General features: G+C 39.8%; 1 protein-coding gene across 1 annotated transcript in view; it reads right to left on the reverse strand.

The window, feature by feature from the left end:
• Positions 1–17,870, reverse strand: part of LOC108431421 (synaptic vesicle membrane protein VAT-1 homolog) — a 30,632-nt gene extending 12,762 nt beyond the window's left edge. Inside the window, exons 1-2 of the mRNA XM_017704546.2 lie at positions 17,221–17,870; positions 7,587–7,794 (exon numbers count right to left, since the gene is read on the reverse strand). Of these exons, the coding sequence (XP_017560035.1) occupies positions 7,587–7,794; positions 17,221–17,667 (655 nt within the window). The 5' untranslated portion in view covers positions 17,668–17,870. The remainder of the gene's footprint in view (positions 1–7,586; positions 7,795–17,220) is intronic.
• Positions 17,871–23,054: the final 5,184 nt, after the last annotated feature.

The raw sequence follows: 23,054 nt of genomic DNA on the forward strand, positions 1-23,054 counted from the left end.
TCATACTGACATCAGCTGAGGTTTCACACCCGTAATTAGCAACTCACTGAACCGACGACACTGCGTCCTCACAATACAAAGAACAGCAGCACTACAAGAGGACGACATCATCTTATAATTATCATAATAAATTCTGTCAATAATATATATATATATATATATATATATATATATATACACACACACACATAGATAGATAGATAGACACATACATATAGATATATACACATAATATTTTATAAAATCTAATATTTTCATATCATTATATAATAATTTAACATATTATATCATTTATTATATAAAATATAATATTTTATGTGAATATAAACTGAGCTAGAGAGTGTTTACTCTGTTTAGAAGCTACCACTTTATGACTGTGTACGATTTGCGACAACCTACAGCTGATTTTCAAAGTTATTTTTCCACACGCATACAAAATAAATATCATTCAGATTTTTATTTGAAATTAATAATATTAAAAATGTAGGTATTTGGACAAAAGTTGTCATCTGCTGCAATTTCTCATTGGGTTAGGCTAGAGCTGCATGCGGCTCTTTTACCGCCCTGATGCGGCTCCGCGGCAGAAATACATTTTTAGGTAATACTAAAATAATCCTCCTTTGCAGTAAAATAAAGCTTAACAATAAACTTTTAAATGGTAAAGTTGATGTATAACTGCTAATTCATCAACCTTTAACCTTTAACTGAGTGAGGATTGCCACTCAGACTGCTGGTCACCATAGCAACACTGATAACACCTAGCTAGTAACCAATGAAAAGGCAAAGAGAAACATTTAAGATGAACATCGATTATTTGGAGACGAATGGACTTATTAGATTTCACAAGATTTCATCAGGCACAATTTAAGGTGGAACGGGAAACTTTGAACAAGAAGTTAGAGAAAGAGAAGCTTGTAAAAATAAACTATTGTAGTTTGCAGAGAAGTTTCCTGCTGGAGATGTGAGAAAAGCAGCTATGGCTGTGCTAAAGCTTAAAGTCTGCATTTTCATTTATGTTATATTTTTCAGGCTAACCTAGTACATCAGCACATATTGAGACGGTAAAATGGACATAAGATGTTGTGGCTCCCAAGTTGTTTTCATTTTTATTGAAAGGACAAAATGGCTGGGTTGGGCTGTAAAACTTTGCATCAGTAGAAACAAAAGAATGCATTTCTGGGTGGAGCACAGATAGGATAGTTGGATGCAGTGATGTACAATATGTGAATATGTGAAATGGTGAATATAAACAAAACTATTGTGCTGACAATTCTTATTATCATATTGTAAATGTGGCACTGCTGGTGCTCTGGGTCTAATTCAACTTACGAAAACTCCAAAAAAAAAAATAATAAATAAATACAATATGTCATGTACTGTGAAAATGTGATTTTTTAAAATATTTTTTGCCATTTCATTCTTTACTGAACATTTGTTTAGTAAACACATTTCATCATACTGTATGCTGTTCCCATTTTAGAAAAGCAATAAGCCACTCGAGGCCATGCATTCCAGTGATGTTAACCCATGGAAAGGGTTGAAAAGTGTGGCTTATTTCTTTATCAAATTAAAGCACAAATTTATTTGATTTCTGATATATACTAAAGAAAAAACATCCTTTTTCTATATTAAGATCACTGAAAAATGCCATTTTCTAGTTTCAAACACATCATATTCACTGTAATGATCCTAATGTGGAACAAATCCAATTTTTGAAAGTTGGTATTCCAGTTGGTTTCAAGTGTCTTTATATTCAATACTACAAAAGCAAACGACAGTTGTTTAAGCTCAAATGACCAAAGACGCTAAGTCAGGTTACTGCAAGTAGGTGATTAATGACTGAGTCATTACACATTCAGCTGATTCAAAAGCACATCGCTTAATCATATTAGTAGTTTTGTAAGCACAAGCAGTTTTCAAATCTGCAAATGGACTCGGTCCTTGAATGCCTCACATGTGAGGGGAAGTTGAGAAGATCATGTTCTTCATGGATGAGCCATGAATGTGTGTCTTGTGAGTGAGCATTTGTTAGGCATGAAGGATCATGATCGGGCCTCTCAGTGGAAGATGAGAGGTATCTTTCTTTTTTCTCCCCTTCCAGATCAATACAATATACTTATTCAGGACAAATGTTCTCCATCCATAATCCCATTATAGAGGTTATGGCGTTGTCTGTTCTCATATAATCAGCCAGGAATGGGCTTTTTCAGTGTGTTTGTAGTTCAAACTAAATTACGCTCTGTTATAATACATAATTTAGTAGTGCAGATAATGGGAGAACGTAAAAGAACATAAAAAACAATGCTAACTAGGCCTCTATAGCTTCTATTATATACTAGCCATTATAAGCTTTGTGTATGGAGTCCTGGGCTGGAGAGAACCTTTATTATGGGCAGTCTAACCATTTAATGAGGATTAAAAAGCCTCAGGGAGAAAATCTTCATGAGAAATCAATGGGAATCTGTCCATCCAATGCATAGCTGTCAGATCAAGGCTGTTTTGAATGGAAAGAGCATTACCATTGTGATACACTGGTCAATCCAGTCCACAGAAATCTTCCCCAAATACATTCAAAAGGATAATTCATTCTTCATTTTCTTAAGCATGATGACTTTGTTATACAACCAAAAAATCTTCCAAAAAAGTTGGGACGCTGTGCAAAATGTAAATAAAAAAAGAATGAAATATTCAGCAAAAAATTTAAACTCTATGTTTTATTGTAAACACTACAGCGACAACATATTAAATGTTGAAACTGAGAAATGTTATTGCTTTTTGAAAAATATATGTTCATTTTCAATGTAATGCCAGCACTTGTGGATTTTATCATCTGCAGTACATAATAACATTAAAATATTCAGAGAATCTGGAGAAATCTCTGTAGGCAAGGGACAAAGCCAAAAACCAATACTGCCTGGCTGTGATCTTTGGGACCTCAGGTGGCACTGCATTAAAAACAGACAAGATTCTGTAGTGAAAATCACTGCATGGGCTCAGGAATATTTCTGAAAACCACTGTCTGTGAACACAGTTCATCACTGCATCCACAAATGCAAGTTAAAACTAAAAAGAAATTGTATATAATTAAAGAAGAAACCGTACATAAACAAGATCCAGAAACGCCGCCGCCTTCTCTGGGCCCGAGCTCATTGAGCATGAGTTGAGGCAAAGTGGAAAAGTGTTCTGTGGTCCAACAAATCAAAATTTGAAATTCTTTTAGATCCAAATTCTTGGAAATCATGCACATCGTGTCCTTCGGATTAAAGGCCACCCAGCTTGTTACCGGCGCACAGTTCAAAAGCCAGCATCTGTGATAGTATGAGGGTGCATTAATGCAAATGGCATGGGTGACTTGCACATCTGTGAAGACACCATTATTGCTGAACGATATATACATGTTTTGGAGCAATGTATGCTGCCTTCCAGATGGCGTTTTTTTCATGAAAGGCCTTGCTTAATTCAGCAAAACAAAGCCAAACCTAATTCTGCATGTATTACAACAGCATGGCTCTATAGTAAGAGCCCAGGTGCTAAACTGATCTGCCTGTGGTCCAGATCTGTCACCAATGAAAATATTAGATACATTATGAAATGAGATATATGACAAAGGAGACCCCAAACAGTTGAGCAGCTACAATCCTACATAAAACAGCTCCTTAGTGTTAGAGTGTTGTTAAAAGAAGAGGTGATGAAACCTGATGAAACCAACTTTTTTGGAACATGTTTCTGGCATAAGTTTCAACATCGTCTTTATACTATTTTCAATTAAATGCAGAGTTTATATAAATATGCATGTACATGTACAATATATTCTTTTCTATTTACATTTTACACAATGTCCCAACATTTTTGGAAACAGGGTTGTACTTTGGGTACACTTGGGCTAACAGGAATATTCCAGAGTCATACACATATATTTGGCTTGCTCACCTTTGAATAACCTTGAACAGCGTGTTCAATTGACATCCGAACACATTTTGGCCAGCAAAACATGCAAACATCATGCTTTCATTACAATGCTCAACATCCACAAGCTAACTGAAAGGTTCTATAAATATTTCAAATATTTCAACACATCCATTATAAATGTCAGCGGGGATATGAAATCACTTCCTGTGAAACAGGAAAATAAGTTTGCAATTCTTTAGAAACAATGTGTTTATTTTTGCAGAGTCCTGTCACGGTGCATCTGTTGGGAAGAGTTTTTTCATGTAGAGGTGAAAACCTGCTGAAAAAGACTACATGATGTCCTCATAGGACAGTCTGTCCACTCTGCAATCTCTCATCAGTTATTTCTAGATACACTTGAATTGGGAAAAACCATTTGGCTCAAATAAATGCTCATGAAATGTGTTTTTTCAGGTTAGTTTGGCTCCTATGCATGCGCAGAACAGCACAATGAGAGATTCCTTTTCCTGCTTGTGGCTTTACCAGCAAATTAACTGTCCGTTTTTATCGAAGGGTAAGACTTTCTGTAATAGAGCAGAGTGTTACAAACTATTCTGTTCATACTTCAACCAGGGAACTGTCTCCTCAGCTAAATAAAAGGCAAATGTTGCATTGAAGCAAATTTAAAGAAAATGCTGCGCTGAAGTAAGTCACCTTTGAGGCTCAAGATTTGACTCAGAGATTTGAGACTCAGACTTACAGCTCAGAGACTCAAAACTCAGACTCGCACCTCAAAGACTCGCCTCGTACTCACACCTCAGAGACTCAAGACTTGTCTTTGATTCACACTTCAGAGACTCACCTTGGACTCCTAATTCAGACTCATGGCTTGACTCATGGCACCTATGAGACTCGAGACTAAGAGACTCAGGCTTGCACCTCAGAAGAAACTCAAGACTTGCCTCTGACTCACACATCAGAGACTAAGGCTCACCTTAGACTCAAGACTTGATCTGGATAGCTACTGATAGCTTAGCTGGAATGTCCAGCTGTGGGTGGCAATGGCATTGATGGGAACATAATTTCAGAGGTATGATCTGTTTTTGGCTATGCTACTCACCAATCACAGGCTTAAAAAAAGAAGTACAACATTTTTGAATGTTGTAAAAAATTTGAGTAAATTGGTCCAAGAGCACATAAAAGCATTTCAACAAAATATTTAAATGCAGCCGTGTCATCAATGTCCATAAAGCTCTCAAGCTGGATGGCCCTCAGTAACTGATGTAGTGAAGCATGAGCACAACATCTGCATAAATCACAGCGCTAATTCCTCATAGCAACTCTTAGTGGATAGAGCCTGCTCCAGGCAGAGGCTAGACTGCCTCTATAACTCATGTGGATATTTGAGGTTCCTGAGGTTTCAGAGCTAAAGCCAAAGCTGAGGGTTCTACGTCTCCGCCGAAGAATGAGGGGCTGACCTAGATCCGTCGGCCAAGACAAACGGAAATGTGGCAAAAACACACCACTCTCTGGTGGAGACCCGAGGCCTAGCGCTGATGACGGACACCCAGACATGGAGATATATGAACACATACGAGCAAAAATACCAAATGCGACCGCCACCCAGAGAAAACATCAACATCTATTCAGTAATGCAAGATTTGGTTTACTTTTCTTCCTCATAGGCTTTCTGTGGTCAGTAATGTAAGCATCTGGATATTACTTACCAACAAATGGATATTGCTACCATATGTTGAAATATTAGCGTAAAAATTCAGAATTGGGCCGTTACCAGACATAAACACACTATGCCTGCTAGCAGACTATCCTAGCCAGCTAGCATGGTAAGCACACGTACTTTAAGGTATTACTAGTTGTCCGTTTTTTTAGTTAACTAAACTTACAGCTAACCCCAGCACGGTTAGCTAACCATGTTGACAAAAAACGCACTCATCCTGGTTTTTAGGTTTTCTGAGTTGAACTTTGACAACATGTAAATGCCACTGAAATGGTTACCATCTGTGCTCAGAACCGGTGGAAAAGAGACCTATGTGTACTATTGTGACTTGGGCAAAAACCTGTCCGAATTACACAGATTCTTCTTGGGTTGTTCATGTGGTTTTCATGTAGAGAAGATAAATATGTGACAAAAACTCGAAAAGATGGGATTTAATATTTGTTTGTGCTTACCCGTTCCGATTAACCCTGCCACATTGTTTCAGGGACGATAAAAATAGTTTAAAAAAAACGTAACCAGAAGTTTCTAATTTAACCTCATAAGTGGCATTTTTAAAATTTCTTCTGCTAACATAATGCTAATTTCCACTGGTCTGTCAATGGGAATTCCTATATAGCATTAAGCTAATAACTGTTATACATTTTGATTATAAGTACTATTGTGACTGCAGTCTGGACTGCACCGATTCTTCTTGGGTTGTTGTACATGTCGTGCTTTTTCACGTCGGGAGGATTACGATAAATGCGTAACCAAAACAAAGTAATGACTCATTCTAACTACATTTTAAGAATCCATCCATAAGCTAATTTAAATCTTCATTTTTGTCTGAGAAGGGAAATCGAGTACAATAACATCAGATAATTTTTAAGTAATATTACTTGAACAAAAAAGATCTTCATTTGCCTGCTTTCCACATCTACTGAATCTCTGTGTATGTGTGTTTGTTGTTATACGTTTTCAATACAAAAATGTTCTGACTGCAGTGAAACCAGAGGCTAACAGTGCTAACCTAAGACCAACAAAATGATCCTGAATTCACAAAGTGCAAAAACATCATGTTACAAAACATCCATGTTTGTTTTTTTTTGTACTATTGAAAGAGTAAAAGCACTTTTAGGTTTACTGATGTTAGTGTTAGATTTAGGCTTAGAAAATACGTTTATAACATATGTATGACTGCTGTTAGACAAAAATTTGTCATCAAAAAGTGACGTTTTCAGAAGAAGAAAAAATGTTCTTAACTTTCAAGAAATGTTAAAGTAAAAACATATTATTCTTATAAACTTCTATCAGTCGACCTACCATAAAACTCTCACATAGCTGGTGTTTTTTTTTAGTTCTGTTTAAAAAAAAAACTAAAATGTAGATACAAGGTTTTGTTCAAACAAACATAAATGTATACTCCATGTGGGACATATTATTGTTATATACAGTATATAGTTGGATGCAAAACCTCTGCACATTTTAAGGAACCAATCACTTAATTTTAGTTTATTTGCTCTATTGATCATATTGCATAAATACATGAAACATAAAATGTGGCCTTTGCAAATGTTGTAGCACATTTTATTTTTTCTTAGAAGGGCCTGGGTTTGATTCCCAGCCGGGCAACAATGGTCTATTATATGTGGATTTTGCATCTCAGTTTCAGGTGTTATTAATCATAATTTAGCATTTATACTTTTTTAAAGTAAATTCTTAAAAATGGTCTGTAATGCATTTTGGAATTAAACAATTCACATTTACATATGGTATATTATTATTACGTATAGGCAGCTGCTTTTTTTTATATATATATATATATATATATATATATATATATATATATATATATATATATATATAAAATACATAGATGTTACTGTTTTACTATTGTTAAGTTTAGGTACTTACATGTATATAATACATGTGGGACATAAGACGTAAAAATTAACCTGTGTATGTGTAATTGTGTCCTTACCTGCTGCCATATGAATGAGGACACTTTTATCAGGTCTGATGTTGCCCATTTCGAACAGCATCATGTAAGCAGTGATGTAGTTTATGGGCAGAGCGGCGGCCTCCTCGTAGCTCATTCCATCCGGCATGGGGAAGGTGTGGTCAGCCTTGATCACAACGACTTCCTGCCACAGGCCACACCTACCCAGGACCAACACACTGTCTCCAACCTGCAGAGGAACATGGTGTTTTATGCTCTGTTAAACATTTCATTAGCCTATCGCTACATAAAAGTCATATCTGTCGCACAGATGTGTTCCTGGAATGAGTCTCTGTTGCAGGTAAACGTGAATGGTTAAAGTTCTGTTGATTGTCAAAAGTAAAATAAGTTAACACATCCTTTACAGAGAGGCATTTCTTTTTTTTTTTTTTGCTAATTTGATAAATTCAACAAATAAACTTTTGCATATAACTGTATGGAAGTTTAGCTGCTTTTAGCTCACTTTACATCCCATTATCACCCAAATCAGTGCACAGCAGCTTCCATTCAGAGCAAAGTTATAAAGAATGTTTCAGCTTGGAATCCTTTTTTTGAATGTGGAGGGCAGCCAATCAGAACAGAGCTCATTTACATACACCAGTCTTAAAGTCACAGTAACAAAAAAAAACAGCCTGTTTAAGTGTTCTAAGTGTTGGTCATAGTCCTTTATGATTGGTTGGTGTAATTCTGTGCTGATTTGAAAGTGTGTGAGTATGTGATAGGTGGGAAGGTGTTGACGACCGACCCCCTCACCTCCTAATTAAATATGCATTGTACGGTTCATGTGTTTGCGAAAACTGTTCATCCTTTCTACAATCCCACATTGTACTTTCCGTCGAGATGCCTTATGTGTCACGTCCTCGAGATGACAAATGAAACAAACAACACCGGAAGGGAATTACAAAGAGAAAGGCGGAGAGAAAGTGTGTTTACTGTTCTGTGTGGAGGTGCTCCGTCAGAGCTGATTGTGCTCTGCAGAGGAACAGTTTTTCTCCTAATGGGGTTTGTTCACAGGTCAGAGGTGGCTATGTCTATAATCACTTCCCCTAATGCCTCTACTGGGATGGGAAGCAACAGCCAACAGACTACTGAGCCCAAGGCTTCAACATCAGCCAAAAGCTCACACAAAAATAGGCTTTCCTTAACACACACCTTTATGGTCAGTACTAGGGGTGGGTGATATGGCTAAAATCACAATTTTGTTATATTTTTGTGATATAGGCCAGGCAAATTTATTTATATAGCACCTTTCATACACGGCTGTCATTCAAAGTGCTTTACAAATGAGAGAATACAGATTCTTTTAAAAAGTAAAGGAGACTAGAAATAAACATGATTAACCCATGCTTAAAACAATAGATTTAAAAGAGAACTTCTCTAAATTAAAAATCAAATTAGAAATTAAAATAGGATCATTAAAAGTTTTATTAACCCTCTATGGCACGATGTTGCGTCAGGGCAACAAACTCATTTTCCTCACTTTACAATAACATTATACATACTTAAAGACAATAATAGGGTTAACAATAAAGGGAAGAGTTTGAATAAGTCTATAAAAAGCATGTACTTGGTCATACTATTTCTAAGTTGGCACTTTTAAACCTCTTTTTTGACATTCAATATCATTTTTTTTTTTGTGAGAATTTGCAGAAATGGGTTTGTTGCCTAGAAGCAACACTGTGCAAGTCACAAGCCACGCCTCACCACTTCAGGGAACACGGCTCTGTCATTTCTTCACATAATGATGCCTCAAGGCAACATACATCCAAAAAGACCCATGAACACATTATTATTTTTTACAAATGTTTTTGAATGCAATAATCGGGACCAATTATAAATAATCATAATATAGAATTTTATAATTGGGGCAGTCGTGGGCTGGAGGTTAGGGAACTGGCCCTGTGACCGGAAGGTTGCTGGTTCAATCCCCAGCACTGACAGTCCATGACTGAGGTGTCCTTGAGCAAGACACCTAACTCCCAATTGCTCCCCGGGCGCCGTGGATAGGGCTGCCCACTGCTCCGGGCAAGTGTGCTTACTGTCTCCTAGTGTGTATGTGGTGTTTCACTTCACAGATGGGTTAAATGCGGAGGGGGAGTTTCCCCAGTTGTGGGATTAAAAAAGTATAACTTAACTTATAATAATATAATTTAATAATCAAGGGCCATTTATGCAAGAAAGTGGAGTTTTTAATTGTCCCTCATAATGCGTCCAGTATAGGGTTCAAATTTGAATTAGGATTATAAAGTATTGTTACAGAGAAGGACTAGAAGACAGTGTCTAAACTGAGCTGGAAGCTGCTGAAATTGGAGTATTTTCAGCCTTGTTTTTAAAAGAGTTGGGTTTCTTCTAATGCTCTCAGTCAACTAGTTCCATTTAAGAGCAGCACAGTACCCAAATGCTGCTTCTGCATGTTTAGTCTTCACCTTTGGCAGGATAACTGACTAGTTTAGATCAGAAAAATGCGCTGTATATCTGAGTATCATCTGCATAGCTGTGGTAAGATATCCCATAGTCTTGTAATATTTCGCCAATGAGCAGCATGTATAAATGAAATAGCAGCCCAAGAATTGAACCCTGTGGCACACCACAGGTCACTGGCACTCTATCACAAATATTATTTTTAATTTCCACAAAGTAGTCCCTTCCTTGCAGGTATGAACTGAACCATTTTAGGACAGCTCCTGAAAGCCCATATACAACAGTGAACGATAGTTTGACGACCAGGCACAATGCATTAGTAGAGCCACATTTAGAATTCTGGGTATAATTGTTTTTTAATTTACTTTCTACATCCTGTACTGCACTAAACCCAATTCAACAAGCCTAATCATGCTCTTTGTTTAATGAAGCACACGGTTGGTCAGTGTTGTACAATATCCACAATATGCTCAGAAAAACCTTTTGCTTTTCAGTTATAACAATAACAAGATGTATCACACTAACAATAAAATGTTATATTGTCAGGTTCCAGGTTCATTTAGAAAAAAAAGCAATGCCACATTGAATACTCTAAATATTGAATAATAACTCTAATAGCATAATTATAATACTATAAGACCAAGTACTAGTTTTATAAAGGCCAGTGTTTCTGTTTCCCCTTGTGGCAGCGCAGCATGTACTGTAGTTATTATCCTATACCTGACTGATGATATTTAACAAATCCATGTTATGGGCTTTGAGGAGAAAAAGTTTTTTCTTCAAATCAACTCACAAAATATCAACATTTTAAAAAGAGGAAATGCATGTTGTTTTCACCACATTTATGTTTCTTTGCATTTCTTTTAATTTCCTGTTAAAACAACCAAGATATTCACTGTTCAGGTGATATTTCTTGTGAAATTTGATATAAGCATATGAAAGAGGAAAATAACAAAACAGTGTCTAGTGGGTCTCGTAACAACTGCCTGCAAGACATTGGTAGACCACAGAAACTACCATCATCAGGTAAACAGCGCTTAAAGCTTTCTTCTTTGCGAGAGAGGAGAAAAGCAAGCTGCTTCAGATCTGAAACAATCCACAGCTGTTTCTGTCCATCCCTCCAGTGTGAGATGACTCAGTGCTATGGGTCTGAAAGGATGTGTACCTGTCAAGAAGCCATTAATGAGAAAAGGAAACAGATAAAAAAAGAACATTTACACTAGAACACCAAAACTGGACATCTGAGATTTGGAGTAAGGTTTTATGGACTGAAAAATCAAACTAATTTGGGATTATTTTGGATTGTGAAAAGCAGGAAATGCAACCAACTTCTAAGACTGAACTTCAGAGGTGTGGCTGCAAATTTCTTCAAAAAACTGAAAGTTAGTCTCCTGAAAAGAATGGAAGCTGTAATAAAGATAAAGACATAACAAATTAATATTATGTTTAATGGGCTTCAGATTTTTCTGGAACTGAAATTCTAATACTTAATGCCTGTTTTGTATAGAAATGAAATGACTGAAAAGGTGTAATATGCCTCGTATGTATTACATATCGCTGCTCTTGGAACAAAACCTTGTATCTCCATTTTTGTCATTTTTCAGTTTTTGACAAAATTTGAAAATGCCTGTCGGCCTTTATATTGTGTGCAAATTCCATGACAAATAGACCAAAAGAAATGACCCAAAATCACCTGGAAAATGTCTGGTTCCATTGACTTACATTAAAAGTAATGTAGGTTTTTTCTTTCTCCTGTAAAGTTATGATTTTGGAGAAACGAGGTTTTGTTCTGACAGCAGTGACAATTATCTATTAGTAGTAATAATATGTCTTAAAATCTGACACTAATCTTTACCTCGGTTAAAAACAAGTAATGTTTTAGGTCCTTAAGCCTTAAAAACACACACACACACACACACACACACACACACACACACACACACACACACACACACTGTTTTTTTTTCTAAAAGCCCTTTACAAAATAATTTCAAAATAATGTCTTGAAAATGTACGAAAACAAACTCACAAAAAACACAGGCCAAAGCCTCTGAGTAGGAACAAGTGGAGAGGCAGACGGAACAGAGTGCAGCCACCTCCCACTAACCCACACAGTCTCTCTCTCCCTCCCTCTCGCTCTCTTCTCCTTTCCTTCTCGTTACCCATCCATCAGCTACCCACAGCCCTCCTTCCCACCAGCATTGTTTTGTTCTCCTCTTCCCTCTCTTAAGCAGCACACAAAGTGAGGAAACCCCATCCTCCTCTGTTAGCTGGCAATGGGAAACTGTTCTTAAACATTTGCTGTTCAGTCCCAGTGACCTTAAAGCGATAGTTCAGCCAAAGATCTCATTTACACAGAGATGTTTAGGGATAAAAGTTCGCTCCTCTAGATTTGCACTGACACTATGAGGCAAATGTAGGTACAACTAACGGAAGCGTATGATCACCAATTCGCATAATACGGTTAAACACTTGCCTCAATCTCTGTTGACTTGTTGAGTAATCTCTAACTGACTTGCTCATGTGGTTTCTGGCACTGTACACCAATCAGGCATAACATGATGACCACCTCCTTGTTTCTACGCTCATTGTCCATTTTACCAGCTCCACTTACTGTATAGCTGCACTTTGTAGTTCTACAGTTACAGACTGTAGTCCATCTGTTTCTCTGATACTTCTTTATCCCCCTTTTACCCTGTTCTTCAGTGGTCAGGACCCCTCATGGACCCTCACAGGGCAGATACTATTTGGGTGGTTCTCATTCTCAGCACTGCAGTAACACTGACATGGTGGTGGTGTGTGTTGCGCTGGTCTGAGTGGATCAGACACAGCAGTGCTGCTGGGAGTTTTTAAACATCTCAGTGTCACTGCTGGACTGAGAACAGCCCACAACTAAAAATATCCAGCCAACAGTGTCCTGTGACCACTGATGAAGGACTAGAGGATGACCAACACAAGCTGTGCAGCAGCAGATGAGCTGTCGTCTCTGATTTTACATCTACAAGGTGGACTGACAAGGTAGGAGTGTCTAATAGAGTGGTCAGTGAGTGGACTGCTGTGTCTGATCCACTTGTACCAGCACAACACACACTAACACACCACCACCACGTCAGTGTTACTGCAGTGCTGAGAAAGTATCAGAGAAACAGATGGACTACAGTCTGTAACTGTAGAACTACAAAGTGCAGCTATACAGTAAGTGGAGCTGATAAAATGGACAATGAGCGTAGAAACAAGGAGGTGCTCATAATGTTACGCCTGATCGATATATGACACACTGTTATCTATAAACATGGACAAAAGCACCTGGTGCCCCTGGTCAAATGACATGCTGATGATTACCTACATGAAAATGAGTAGAAACTTGCTGTTTATTTATTGATTTTAACATACTAGAAACAAACAAAACATCACATGTGGCCTGCGCCAAGGTAGTCACAGTTTACATTTTATTTTTTGTCAAACTCATAGAATAAACCTAAAACGTGCACTAAAATTCAAAGGAAATCCCATATTTAAGTTGTAAAAATAGCCTCGATGGCTCAATACAGCAGGATTTGCTGCTTATTCACGCTTCTACCTCCATTTCCAGGGACCAGATCCATTACTCAATAATATTTTACCGTATCCAGATGAATGCAGACTGGCTGGAATCGAGGCCAACCTCATCAGAACTGTACGCATAATCACAGTAACAGCTGCAGCAGCCTCAGATCAGGGCTGGACACTACAGAGAGTGCTCCAAAGGCCAAGACAAACATGACCATAGCGAAGCAAAGCCAAGGCTGCAGTGTAGTGTGTTTTTCTTGTTTTGTTTTCGGGCCACTGTGTTTTTGTTTGTGCGGATCTTTCATGACATTGTGATCTACTGCGGCTTTTGCGATAAGACGAGCAGAGAGAGAGAGAGAGGGAGAGAGGGAGAGAGAGAGGGAGGGGCAGGGCGTCCAAAAATCTCACCGGGAACGTGACGTGCGTGGATAGTGATTTTAAGTGTGACAGCTCTCAGTGTGTGTGCACTTGTGTGTGCGCGTGTAAGGGTGGGATAGGAAATACCAAACTGACAATGTTAGACAAAGGAGGATAATTATGCTCATATGGGACTGGGCTGTGCTCACACACACTGAGTAGTGGGGAGAGAGAGAGAGAGAGAGAGAGAGAGAGAGAGAGAGAGAGAGAGAGAGAGAGAGAGAGAGAGAGCAGTGTGACCTTGAGTGATCGATCAAAATGATTAAAAACATGTTTTGTATGTGGCTAAGATTGAAAAATAAATCAATATCATGAACTAGGGTTCACGTTTCTGCGCTGGACATTCCTCGGTTACTCCAGATCTGTGATTCAATATCGCGAGAGTCCCTGCCTTTAGGTCAGCAACAGGTGTCAGCGCTCCAGAAGCCTGTTTCTATCAGGAGTCTCTTTCACGGCTTCATTGTCTCTCCCATTTCCTCTCTGACTTTCCGTTGCCATGGCAACAAGTGTCATAAGGCAGATAATGGGATGTCACGGGAGTGTCTGCCTCCTCGTACATCAGCCATACGGTGTGAACGAGCTGTGACTGGAGTATCCAAGCGGTGTTACCTATAACCGAGTTGCGTAACCCATAATATTACGTAACCAGGCAATATAAGCAATAATTTTGACAACCTGTAGCATCTTAACAAGTACTATGGCACGACTGAGTGACATGTAATATGATGTCACCAGGTGGCATTATGAGTAATACAGTATAACCAAGTGGCATAACATGGAATATGGTGTAACCAAGAAGCGCAATAAGTAACCCATAATACGATGTAACCACACAGTATAACTGGTAACATCGTAAAAGTGGCACAACCTGCAATATGGTGTAACTGACCAGCATAACAAATAACATGGTGTGATGTAACCCATAATATGACATAAGGAGGCAATATAACTGGTAATATTAACCCCTTAAAATGCCAGGCTTATTACATACTAAGGCATATTACTCAGTATCTATCAGGACTTGAGTGCAAAAAGGTTACAGAAGTGTGCAATACACCTTTAGGTCTGCCGGCAGGCCCATGGCCATGTTAGGGGTTAACTAGTAACATAGTATAACCAAGTGGCATCACCTGTAATATGATGTATCCAGGAACTTTAACAAGTAATATGGCCTAACTGAGTTGTGTAACCTGTAATATAATGTAAGAAGGCAGTATAAGCAGTAATGTGGTATAACCAAGTGGGATATCCTGCAATGGGTTCGATTCCCTGGCCGGGCGACCGGGGTCCTGTCTGTGTGCATGTTCTCCCCGTGTCTGCGTGGGTTTTCTCCGGGTTCTCCGGTTTCCTCCCACAGTCCAAAGACATGCAGTCAGGCCAATTGGACATGCTAAATTGCCCCTAGGTGTGTGAGTGTGTGGGTGACTGTCTATGTCTGTCTGTCTGCCCTGCGATGGACTGGCGACCTGTCCAGGGTGTATCCTGCCTTCCGCCCGAAGACTGCTGGGATAGGCTCCAGCATCCCCTCCCGACCCTGACGGAGAAGTGGCTTAGAAAATGGATGGATGGATGGATGGATGGATGGATGGATGGATGGATGGATGGATGGATGGATATCCTGTAATATGGCTAACTGAACAGCATAATGAGTAATATGGTATAATCAAGTGGTAAAACCCATGAGCATTGTAGCAAGTAGTATAGCATGACCAAGCTGTACAACCTGTAACATGGATTAACCAAGTAGCGCAAACCGTAATATGATGTAACTGAGTGACATAACAACCAAAAGTATAACAAGTAATATGGCGCAACCAAGCAGTGTAGCAAGTGGCCTTACTCGTAATGTGGTGGCCAAGCGGGACACTGCATAAGAGCGTAAGAGATTATATATGGGTTACTGAGTAAGTAAGAATATGCCGTACCAAAGCAGGCTCACCTATATTATGCCATAAAAGAGCGGCGTAACCCATAATATGCCGTAACTGTCTGGGTATAAAGTTGACGCTGTGGGAGTTTGAGTTGAAAGTTCAAACTTTGGCACTTTTTGTGGGACCAGACTTACAAAAAAGCTTTAAGGTTTACTCTGTTGTGGCAGTGTCCCATACAATACATTATTATTGTTGTTATTAGTATCATAAAATTGAACCCTGCCAAATTCAGGCACTGAATGAATTAAGCCTCCATTCAAATTCTACAGATATGCCTAAGTGAATTACCACACAGCTGGAAACAACATATTCCAGTACGCTGCTATGGGGGTGACAGACGAGGCCTTAAACGAAACCTTCTGACCCAACACGTTTACAAAGAATAGCGAAGAACATGCTGGAGAAAAGAGATGGTCTGTGAAAAGGAGCTGCTGGGTCGTATTGATTTTCAATGCAAGCCTCGCCCATGCAGTCCCTCCCCAGAGCCCAGTGCCCAGTAAATACGATTACTGAGGATTAGTCAGCTCTGTTTATCTGATTGTCCGATACCACGACAATCGCTTGTAAGAGCTGGCTCTTTATTTAAAAGCAAGCCATATAGGTGGATTTTGTTGTTCTACAATTACAGACTGAAGTCCATCTGTTTACACACTTTGTTAGCCCCCACTTTCACCCTGTTCTTCAAGGGTCAGGACCACCACAGAACCTGTACAATTTGGGTGGTGGATCATTCCCAGCACTGCAGTCACACTGACGTGGTGGTGGTGTTGTGCTGGTATGAGTGGATCAGACACAGCACTGCTGCTGGACTGAGATTAGTCCAACCAAAAATACCCACTGATGAAGGGCTAGAGGATGACCCACACCAACTCTGCAGCAACAGATGAGCTGTCGTCTCTTTACATCTACAAGGTGGACCAGCAAGGCAGGAGAGTGGACACAGTGTTTAAAAAGTCCAGCTGCACTGCTGTGTCTGATCCACTCGTACCAGCACAACACCGCCAGCATGTCAGTGTCACTGCAGTGATCAGAATGATCCACCACCCAAACAATACCTGTTCTGGGGTGGTCCTGACCATTGAAGAAGAGGTTGAAAGTGCATGAACAATGTATGCAGAGAAACAGATGGACTACAAAGTCCACCTATACGGCCAGTGGAGCTGATATAATGGACAATGAGTGTAAAAAACAAGGAGGTGATTTCAAGTGTTTGCAGTCTGCTGCGCAGTCCCAGCCCCCCGTCCTCCCACCAGCCCACCCGCCACAGCCCCTGCAGCCTGGCTGTGCTCCACACTCACCTGCCGGTCCTGCACACCCTCTCCCACAGCCTCCACCACCCCCGAGCACTCCATCCCCGGGGTGACGGGTGGAGACGGTAGTCGTTCATAGAGGCCCTGCCTGCCGAGCAGCTCGGCGAAGTTTAGCCCGCAGGCCTTCACTCGAACCCGGACTTCCCCCTCCCCGGGGCTCGGGAGGCCTTTCTTCAGCTGGAGCTTCACTTTATCATAGCCGCCGTAGCCCGTTAACACCAGGGAGCGGTACGTGAACGTATCCTCTTCATTTTCCTCCTTCTTTTCCTCCTCTTTCACCTCCGGCGCATTGTCTTCCGGCGCTGTCTGCGACACCGACTCGCTCTTCTGCTCTTGGGCGGGTTCGGGTGCCTGCTCCGCGGCTTGTGGCTCTACCTCCGCCCGCTCCTCAGCCAGCGGCTGTTGGGCGGCTGCTGCTGCGTCTTCAGCGGACATGCTAACGGCACGACTACAAAGGCAACACGGAGAAAATGAAATAGAAGAAACTCGGATTTAATCCCAGGTAAAAGGGTAAAACCGGGAAACAGAGAAGTTAAAGGAGGCTGTAAACGGAGGGAGAAGTGAGGAGCGCCGTTGCTGGGAGACGCGGAGGCTCGAGCGCTCTGGCCAGATGTGAGAGCAGCAGGTCCGCGCGCTGCCAAAGGCGGCTCCTCATTGGCTGAGACAGCGGGCGAGATGGAAATCCTGGAGACTGGAGTTTTAGGGGATTTTTTTTCCCCTGGGACGCTTTAAATTAAAAATCCTTTCCCAAACAGCAGATTTTGTATTTTATTTATTTCTTTTAAAATGATTAATTTAGCATTTTTACATGATCGTTATTCTTCAGGTGCAGTGTAGATTCATTATTGTTAGGGAAAACTTTTTCTTATATGAGATTAGATATACAGAGGAAATTATTTTGATTCTTTTATTATTTTTAGAAGGAAATAAAACAACTTTTTTTTAACCAAAGGCACAACTTTATGTAAATGATTTTTTAATACTTTTTACATAAGACATTATCACTTGGAGAGGGGAAAATATCGACAGTGCTGTGCAAAATCAGAGATCACGCCTTTGTTTATTTCATTTCCAGTTAATTATTACTTTTTTGGTGTCAGGAAAAACAAAAAAAGCAGAGAACATTTATTACGGAAGACAACAGAACAGAAATTTACACAGAAGGCACTTTATTCTCAGTATTTAGTGCATCCACTTACCTTTATCACAGCTTCCATCTTCCATTGTTTTCAGGAAACTCATTCAGTTTTTCATAGAAGTCTGCAGGGACATTCGTCCACACCTCCGAAGTTCAGTCTTGGAAGTTGGTTTGTGTTTCTCATGATCCAAACAATCCCAATGGCATTGAGGTCTGGTCGGTCCATAATTCGGAGAACACCAGTAGCTTTCTTTGTTAAGGAGACTTGACCTTCTCGGGTCACTGTCCCAATTTTTTTGCCAGTCAGACATTTTCCAGAGGGTTCTGCATGATGTATTACGTTTGTTTGTGTGTCAGAATTCCTGACGCCTTTAGTCAAAAACAAACCACCAACTCCAGATGTTGTTACACATTGCCAAACCTGCACTTCCTCCAACCACCATGCTAGACTGATGTTTGTAGATGTGGTCTTTTGGTGGTACATACTGCCTTCTGTTACCTCCAAAAGTCTCCAATTTGGACTCATTAGTCAGGAAAACCTCAATCCTCAGTGATTTTGTGCAAATGTTCTTCTTTTGTGTCCGTCTCCTTTTCTCGGCGAGGCTCCTTGACAGCTATACATTTCAGACCCATAGTGCTGAGTGGTCGTCTCACAGTGGAAGGATGGACAGAAACACCTGTGGATGCTTTCAGATTTGAAGCAGTTTGATTTTCTCCTCCCTCTTGAAGATGAAAGCTTTACGTGCTGCTTATCTGATGGTGACAGTTCTGGAGTCGCATTTTCATGTATTGGGAAGTAATAAAATATAAAGTGTACCGTAACATTTGGACAGTTCACATTTTTATGTGAAGATCAGCAGGTATACAGTACCTGCACTTTAAAATGTGCATGTGTGTGTTCTCTGTAGAGGATGTGTTCATTTATTCCATTAGAAAATCAACGAAATGTATTATTTGACCAGGGGTGCCAAAACTTTTGAATACAACTGTCATAAATGTTTTGACAGTAATAGGCTGACTAGACTATCAGGTGGATACTTAACAACTTGAAACATCATATATTCAATTCTAAAATCTTAAACCTGCTATTTGGCCAAAAGTATTTGGACATGCTTCCTAATTATTGAGTTCAGGTGTTTCAGCCACACTTATGGCTAACAGAAGTGAAGCACACAGCCATGCAACCTCCACAGATAAACACTGGCAGTAGAATGGGCCATAGAGCTCAGTGACTTTAAATGTGGCCATGTCACTGGATGCCACCTTTGCTGCAAGTCAGTCTGTGAAATTTCTGACCTGCTAGATCTGCCCCAGACAACTGTAAGTACTACTATTGCGAACAACTGGCACACTGGCACTGGACTCTAGAGCAGTGGAAACATGTTCTCTAGGTTGATGAATCACACTTCACTATCTGACAGTTTGGACAAATCTGAGTTTGGTGAATATCAGGAAAACACTAGCTGAATGCATAGTGTCAGCAGTAAAGTTTGGTGGAGGAGGGATAATGGGCTGTGCTGTTTTTCAGGGGTTGGGCCTGAGGGTGATGTTAATGCTACAGCATACAAAGATGTTTTAGACTGTTACATTCTTTCAACTCTGTGGCAGCAGTTTCAGGAAGAACCTTTGCTGTTCCTGCATGACTGTACCCCTGGGAACACAGCAAGGTCCATAAAGACATGGTTTGACAAGACAGGTGTTGAGGAGCTCCAGTGGCCTTAACAGAGCCATGACCTCAACCCCATTGAACACCTTTGGGATGAACTGGAACATCAATCGTGAGCCAGGCCCTCTCACCCAACATCGGTGCCTGATCTCACGAAAGCTCTTTTGACTGAATGGGCACAGACAAGATCTTGTGAAAAGCTTCCCTGAAGAGTGGAGGCTGTGATGGCTGCAAAGGGGTACCATCTCTATATTAATACCCCTGTCCAACAAGCCCATATAAGTGTGATGGTCAGGTGTCCACATACATTTGGCCATATAGTGTAAGTAGACATACTTAATTTTTGGATAACTAGGTTAACAGAGGCTAGTGGGTGGTATGCCTTGAGTGCAATAGCAATAGTGAGCAAACAAAAACATGTGGTCATTTTTTATGCAGTGAAAGTCATTTTTATATGGGCTGTCAAATGTTTTGCACCAGAGCCCATAAGATCCTAGTTTGGTCGTTGTGTTTTAATAAGAATCACATGTTTTCAAATGCAAAGCTGAACCACTGAATGGTGCATTTGAGACTGACAGTCATTAGTACAGAGGATGTAACTAGAACAGAGCTGTCGCTGTCACTCAGGCTAAAGGAAGTGTCTGAGAGCGATTACGATGCCAAAAGGGTGGGACAGGAAATGCCATAGCAAACAGAGAGAAAAGCCACTGTATCGCTTCCTGCCATACAGTCTGATGTTACGGTTGATGTATGTCCCAGTCCAGCCTTACACTAATGTAGCCATCATCCACTTCCATACACTATCCTTACACTACATGCTATTTTTTCCCATCCCATTGAATCATTGAGTTTTTGTTATTGGGCATTTAAGACTGATGTATGGAAATGACCTTGGTTCTGATTGGCTGTGCTGTGTTGTGACTTCATCTCAGAAGCTGTCAGTTTATATAAGGCACTCCTTGGCCTATTCAGTCTATTTCTATGGGGAAAATGAATAGCGTTGTTGGGAATAATGTAATGCTGCTAACAGAAATGTTCTTAAGTCAATACATGTTACTTTACACCTGCTACCGGCTCTTTTTACTGAAATTAAAGATTTGACATATGAATATTGCTACCAATTTTTTTCATCTGTAAGTATAGAACTACAAAGTGCACCTTTATGGGGAGTGGACCTGATAAAATGGACAATGAGTGTAGAAACAAGGAGGAAGTTTTAATACCTAAGTGAAACCAAACTACTGCCAGCAACAGAGATACTAGAGTACTTCATCCATCCATCCATCCATCCATCCATTTTCTAATCCGCTTCTCCGTCAGGGTCGCGGGGGGGTGCTGGAGCCTATCCCTACTAGAGTAATTGTACTTCGTTAATAGACTATTTTGGAAGATCTGTTTTTCGCTCCTGTCACTGAAATTGAATGCATTCAATGATGTCGTTCAGAAAAGGAGTGAGGAGAGGCCATAATCTATGCTTAAAATTGTTCCTTAGAAGAAGAGGAAAACAAAAACCCATCTCAGGCTAGACCAGCTCTCTTTTCTCCCAAAAAAACAACCCACTGCCTCCCAGAAGGCATCTACCACCACACACACACTCCTGAAAGAATAATAGCCACCAGAGTGAAACAGCTAAACAGAAGCTACGAAAAGGGTAGCTAAGCTAAAACAGAACACAGGCATAAACAACACCGCAGTACTTTTTACTTACATTGCTTACAGTTTCGTTTGGACCGTCAAAGTTCTTTTTCTCTTGCTAATCTGTCGACATCACTGTAATAATGATTATTATTATTTTAAACATCTGACAAATTTCACACCATGGCTAAATTAAACTGTGTTTAGACTATTCTTTCCATCTCTCAATGCAAGAGTTTCGATTTCATGGTAAGAACCACTGCTATAAACATTTAGAGACTCTATATGAACAACTTAATGAATAAACTTTTAATCAAAGTCCTTAGATGTTTTAACGCGCTAATTTATTACCTTCAGCGATTGGCATGTTTGGAAGACGCGCTCCAGCGCCTCATTGTTGTGGAAACGCTGGCCTCTAGTGGCGAATGTGGGGAAGTGCAGCGTTCGCTCACATTTTCATTCATTTGTATGTTATTTAGAAGTGCATTCGTTTCATTACCAACACAAACTACTATACAAAGATAGTGACAGAGAGTGAGGAGCAATTCTACCTGCACAGTTCTGTCTTTTATATGGTTAATTCCTGTTTTTTGTTACAGATTAATTCATCATACGGTGTTGAAACTGGCTGGGAAAAACATACGTGACATGTTCACAGGTCCACAATGAAAAACATAAACTTAACTAAAAATTGTTTCTGCTTAGTCTGACTGTAAATATTTTGTTTCTTTCCATATTTTTCATTAAAAAAACTAAGAAAATCAAAAATAGTAGTCTGTAAAAATGTACTTGTGCAAGGACTGATGGGATTAAGACTTTGTTGATTCTATTGCTGGACGATAATCCAAAATATAATGCACAGATTGTCTAGACAACATTTGTAAAAGGGTAAATAACTCATCTGTTATACATCTTTCTAAATGTGAATATGTATGTGGTTCATATTAAAATAATACATATTATTATTATTAAAAGAGTCTTATATACATCTACAAAGACACGTGTGATGAGAATAAGGTCCTGGAGGAAGATTTCATAATAAAAAAAATATATCTGCACAGGATTTCAAGGGATTAGGGCTGTAAATCTCATTAATCACATCCCTGGCCATGAAAATCGTGCTGACACTACCTGATCCACACTCGTCCATCACACACAGCCTAGATTAGGCACGATATCAGTGTCTTTATTAGCGAAACATCAGCCTCGCAGGTCTTTCTTCTTGCCCAAAGGCGCAGCTCTGCTGCAGCACAGCGCTGTCAGTTCTGACTGCGGCCACAAGATGTCAGTCAACACCGCAATTTCACGGCGAGTCAGGGACGCCGGTTTTCTGTGCCTCAGTCGCTTTAATTCACCAAATAGAACATAAAACATTTTCTCGAA

Source organism: Pygocentrus nattereri, chromosome 13, assembly GCF_015220715.1.
Source record: "Pygocentrus nattereri isolate fPygNat1 chromosome 13, fPygNat1.pri, whole genome shotgun sequence".
Taxonomy (NCBI): Eukaryota; Metazoa; Chordata; class Actinopteri; order Characiformes; family Serrasalmidae; genus Pygocentrus; species Pygocentrus nattereri.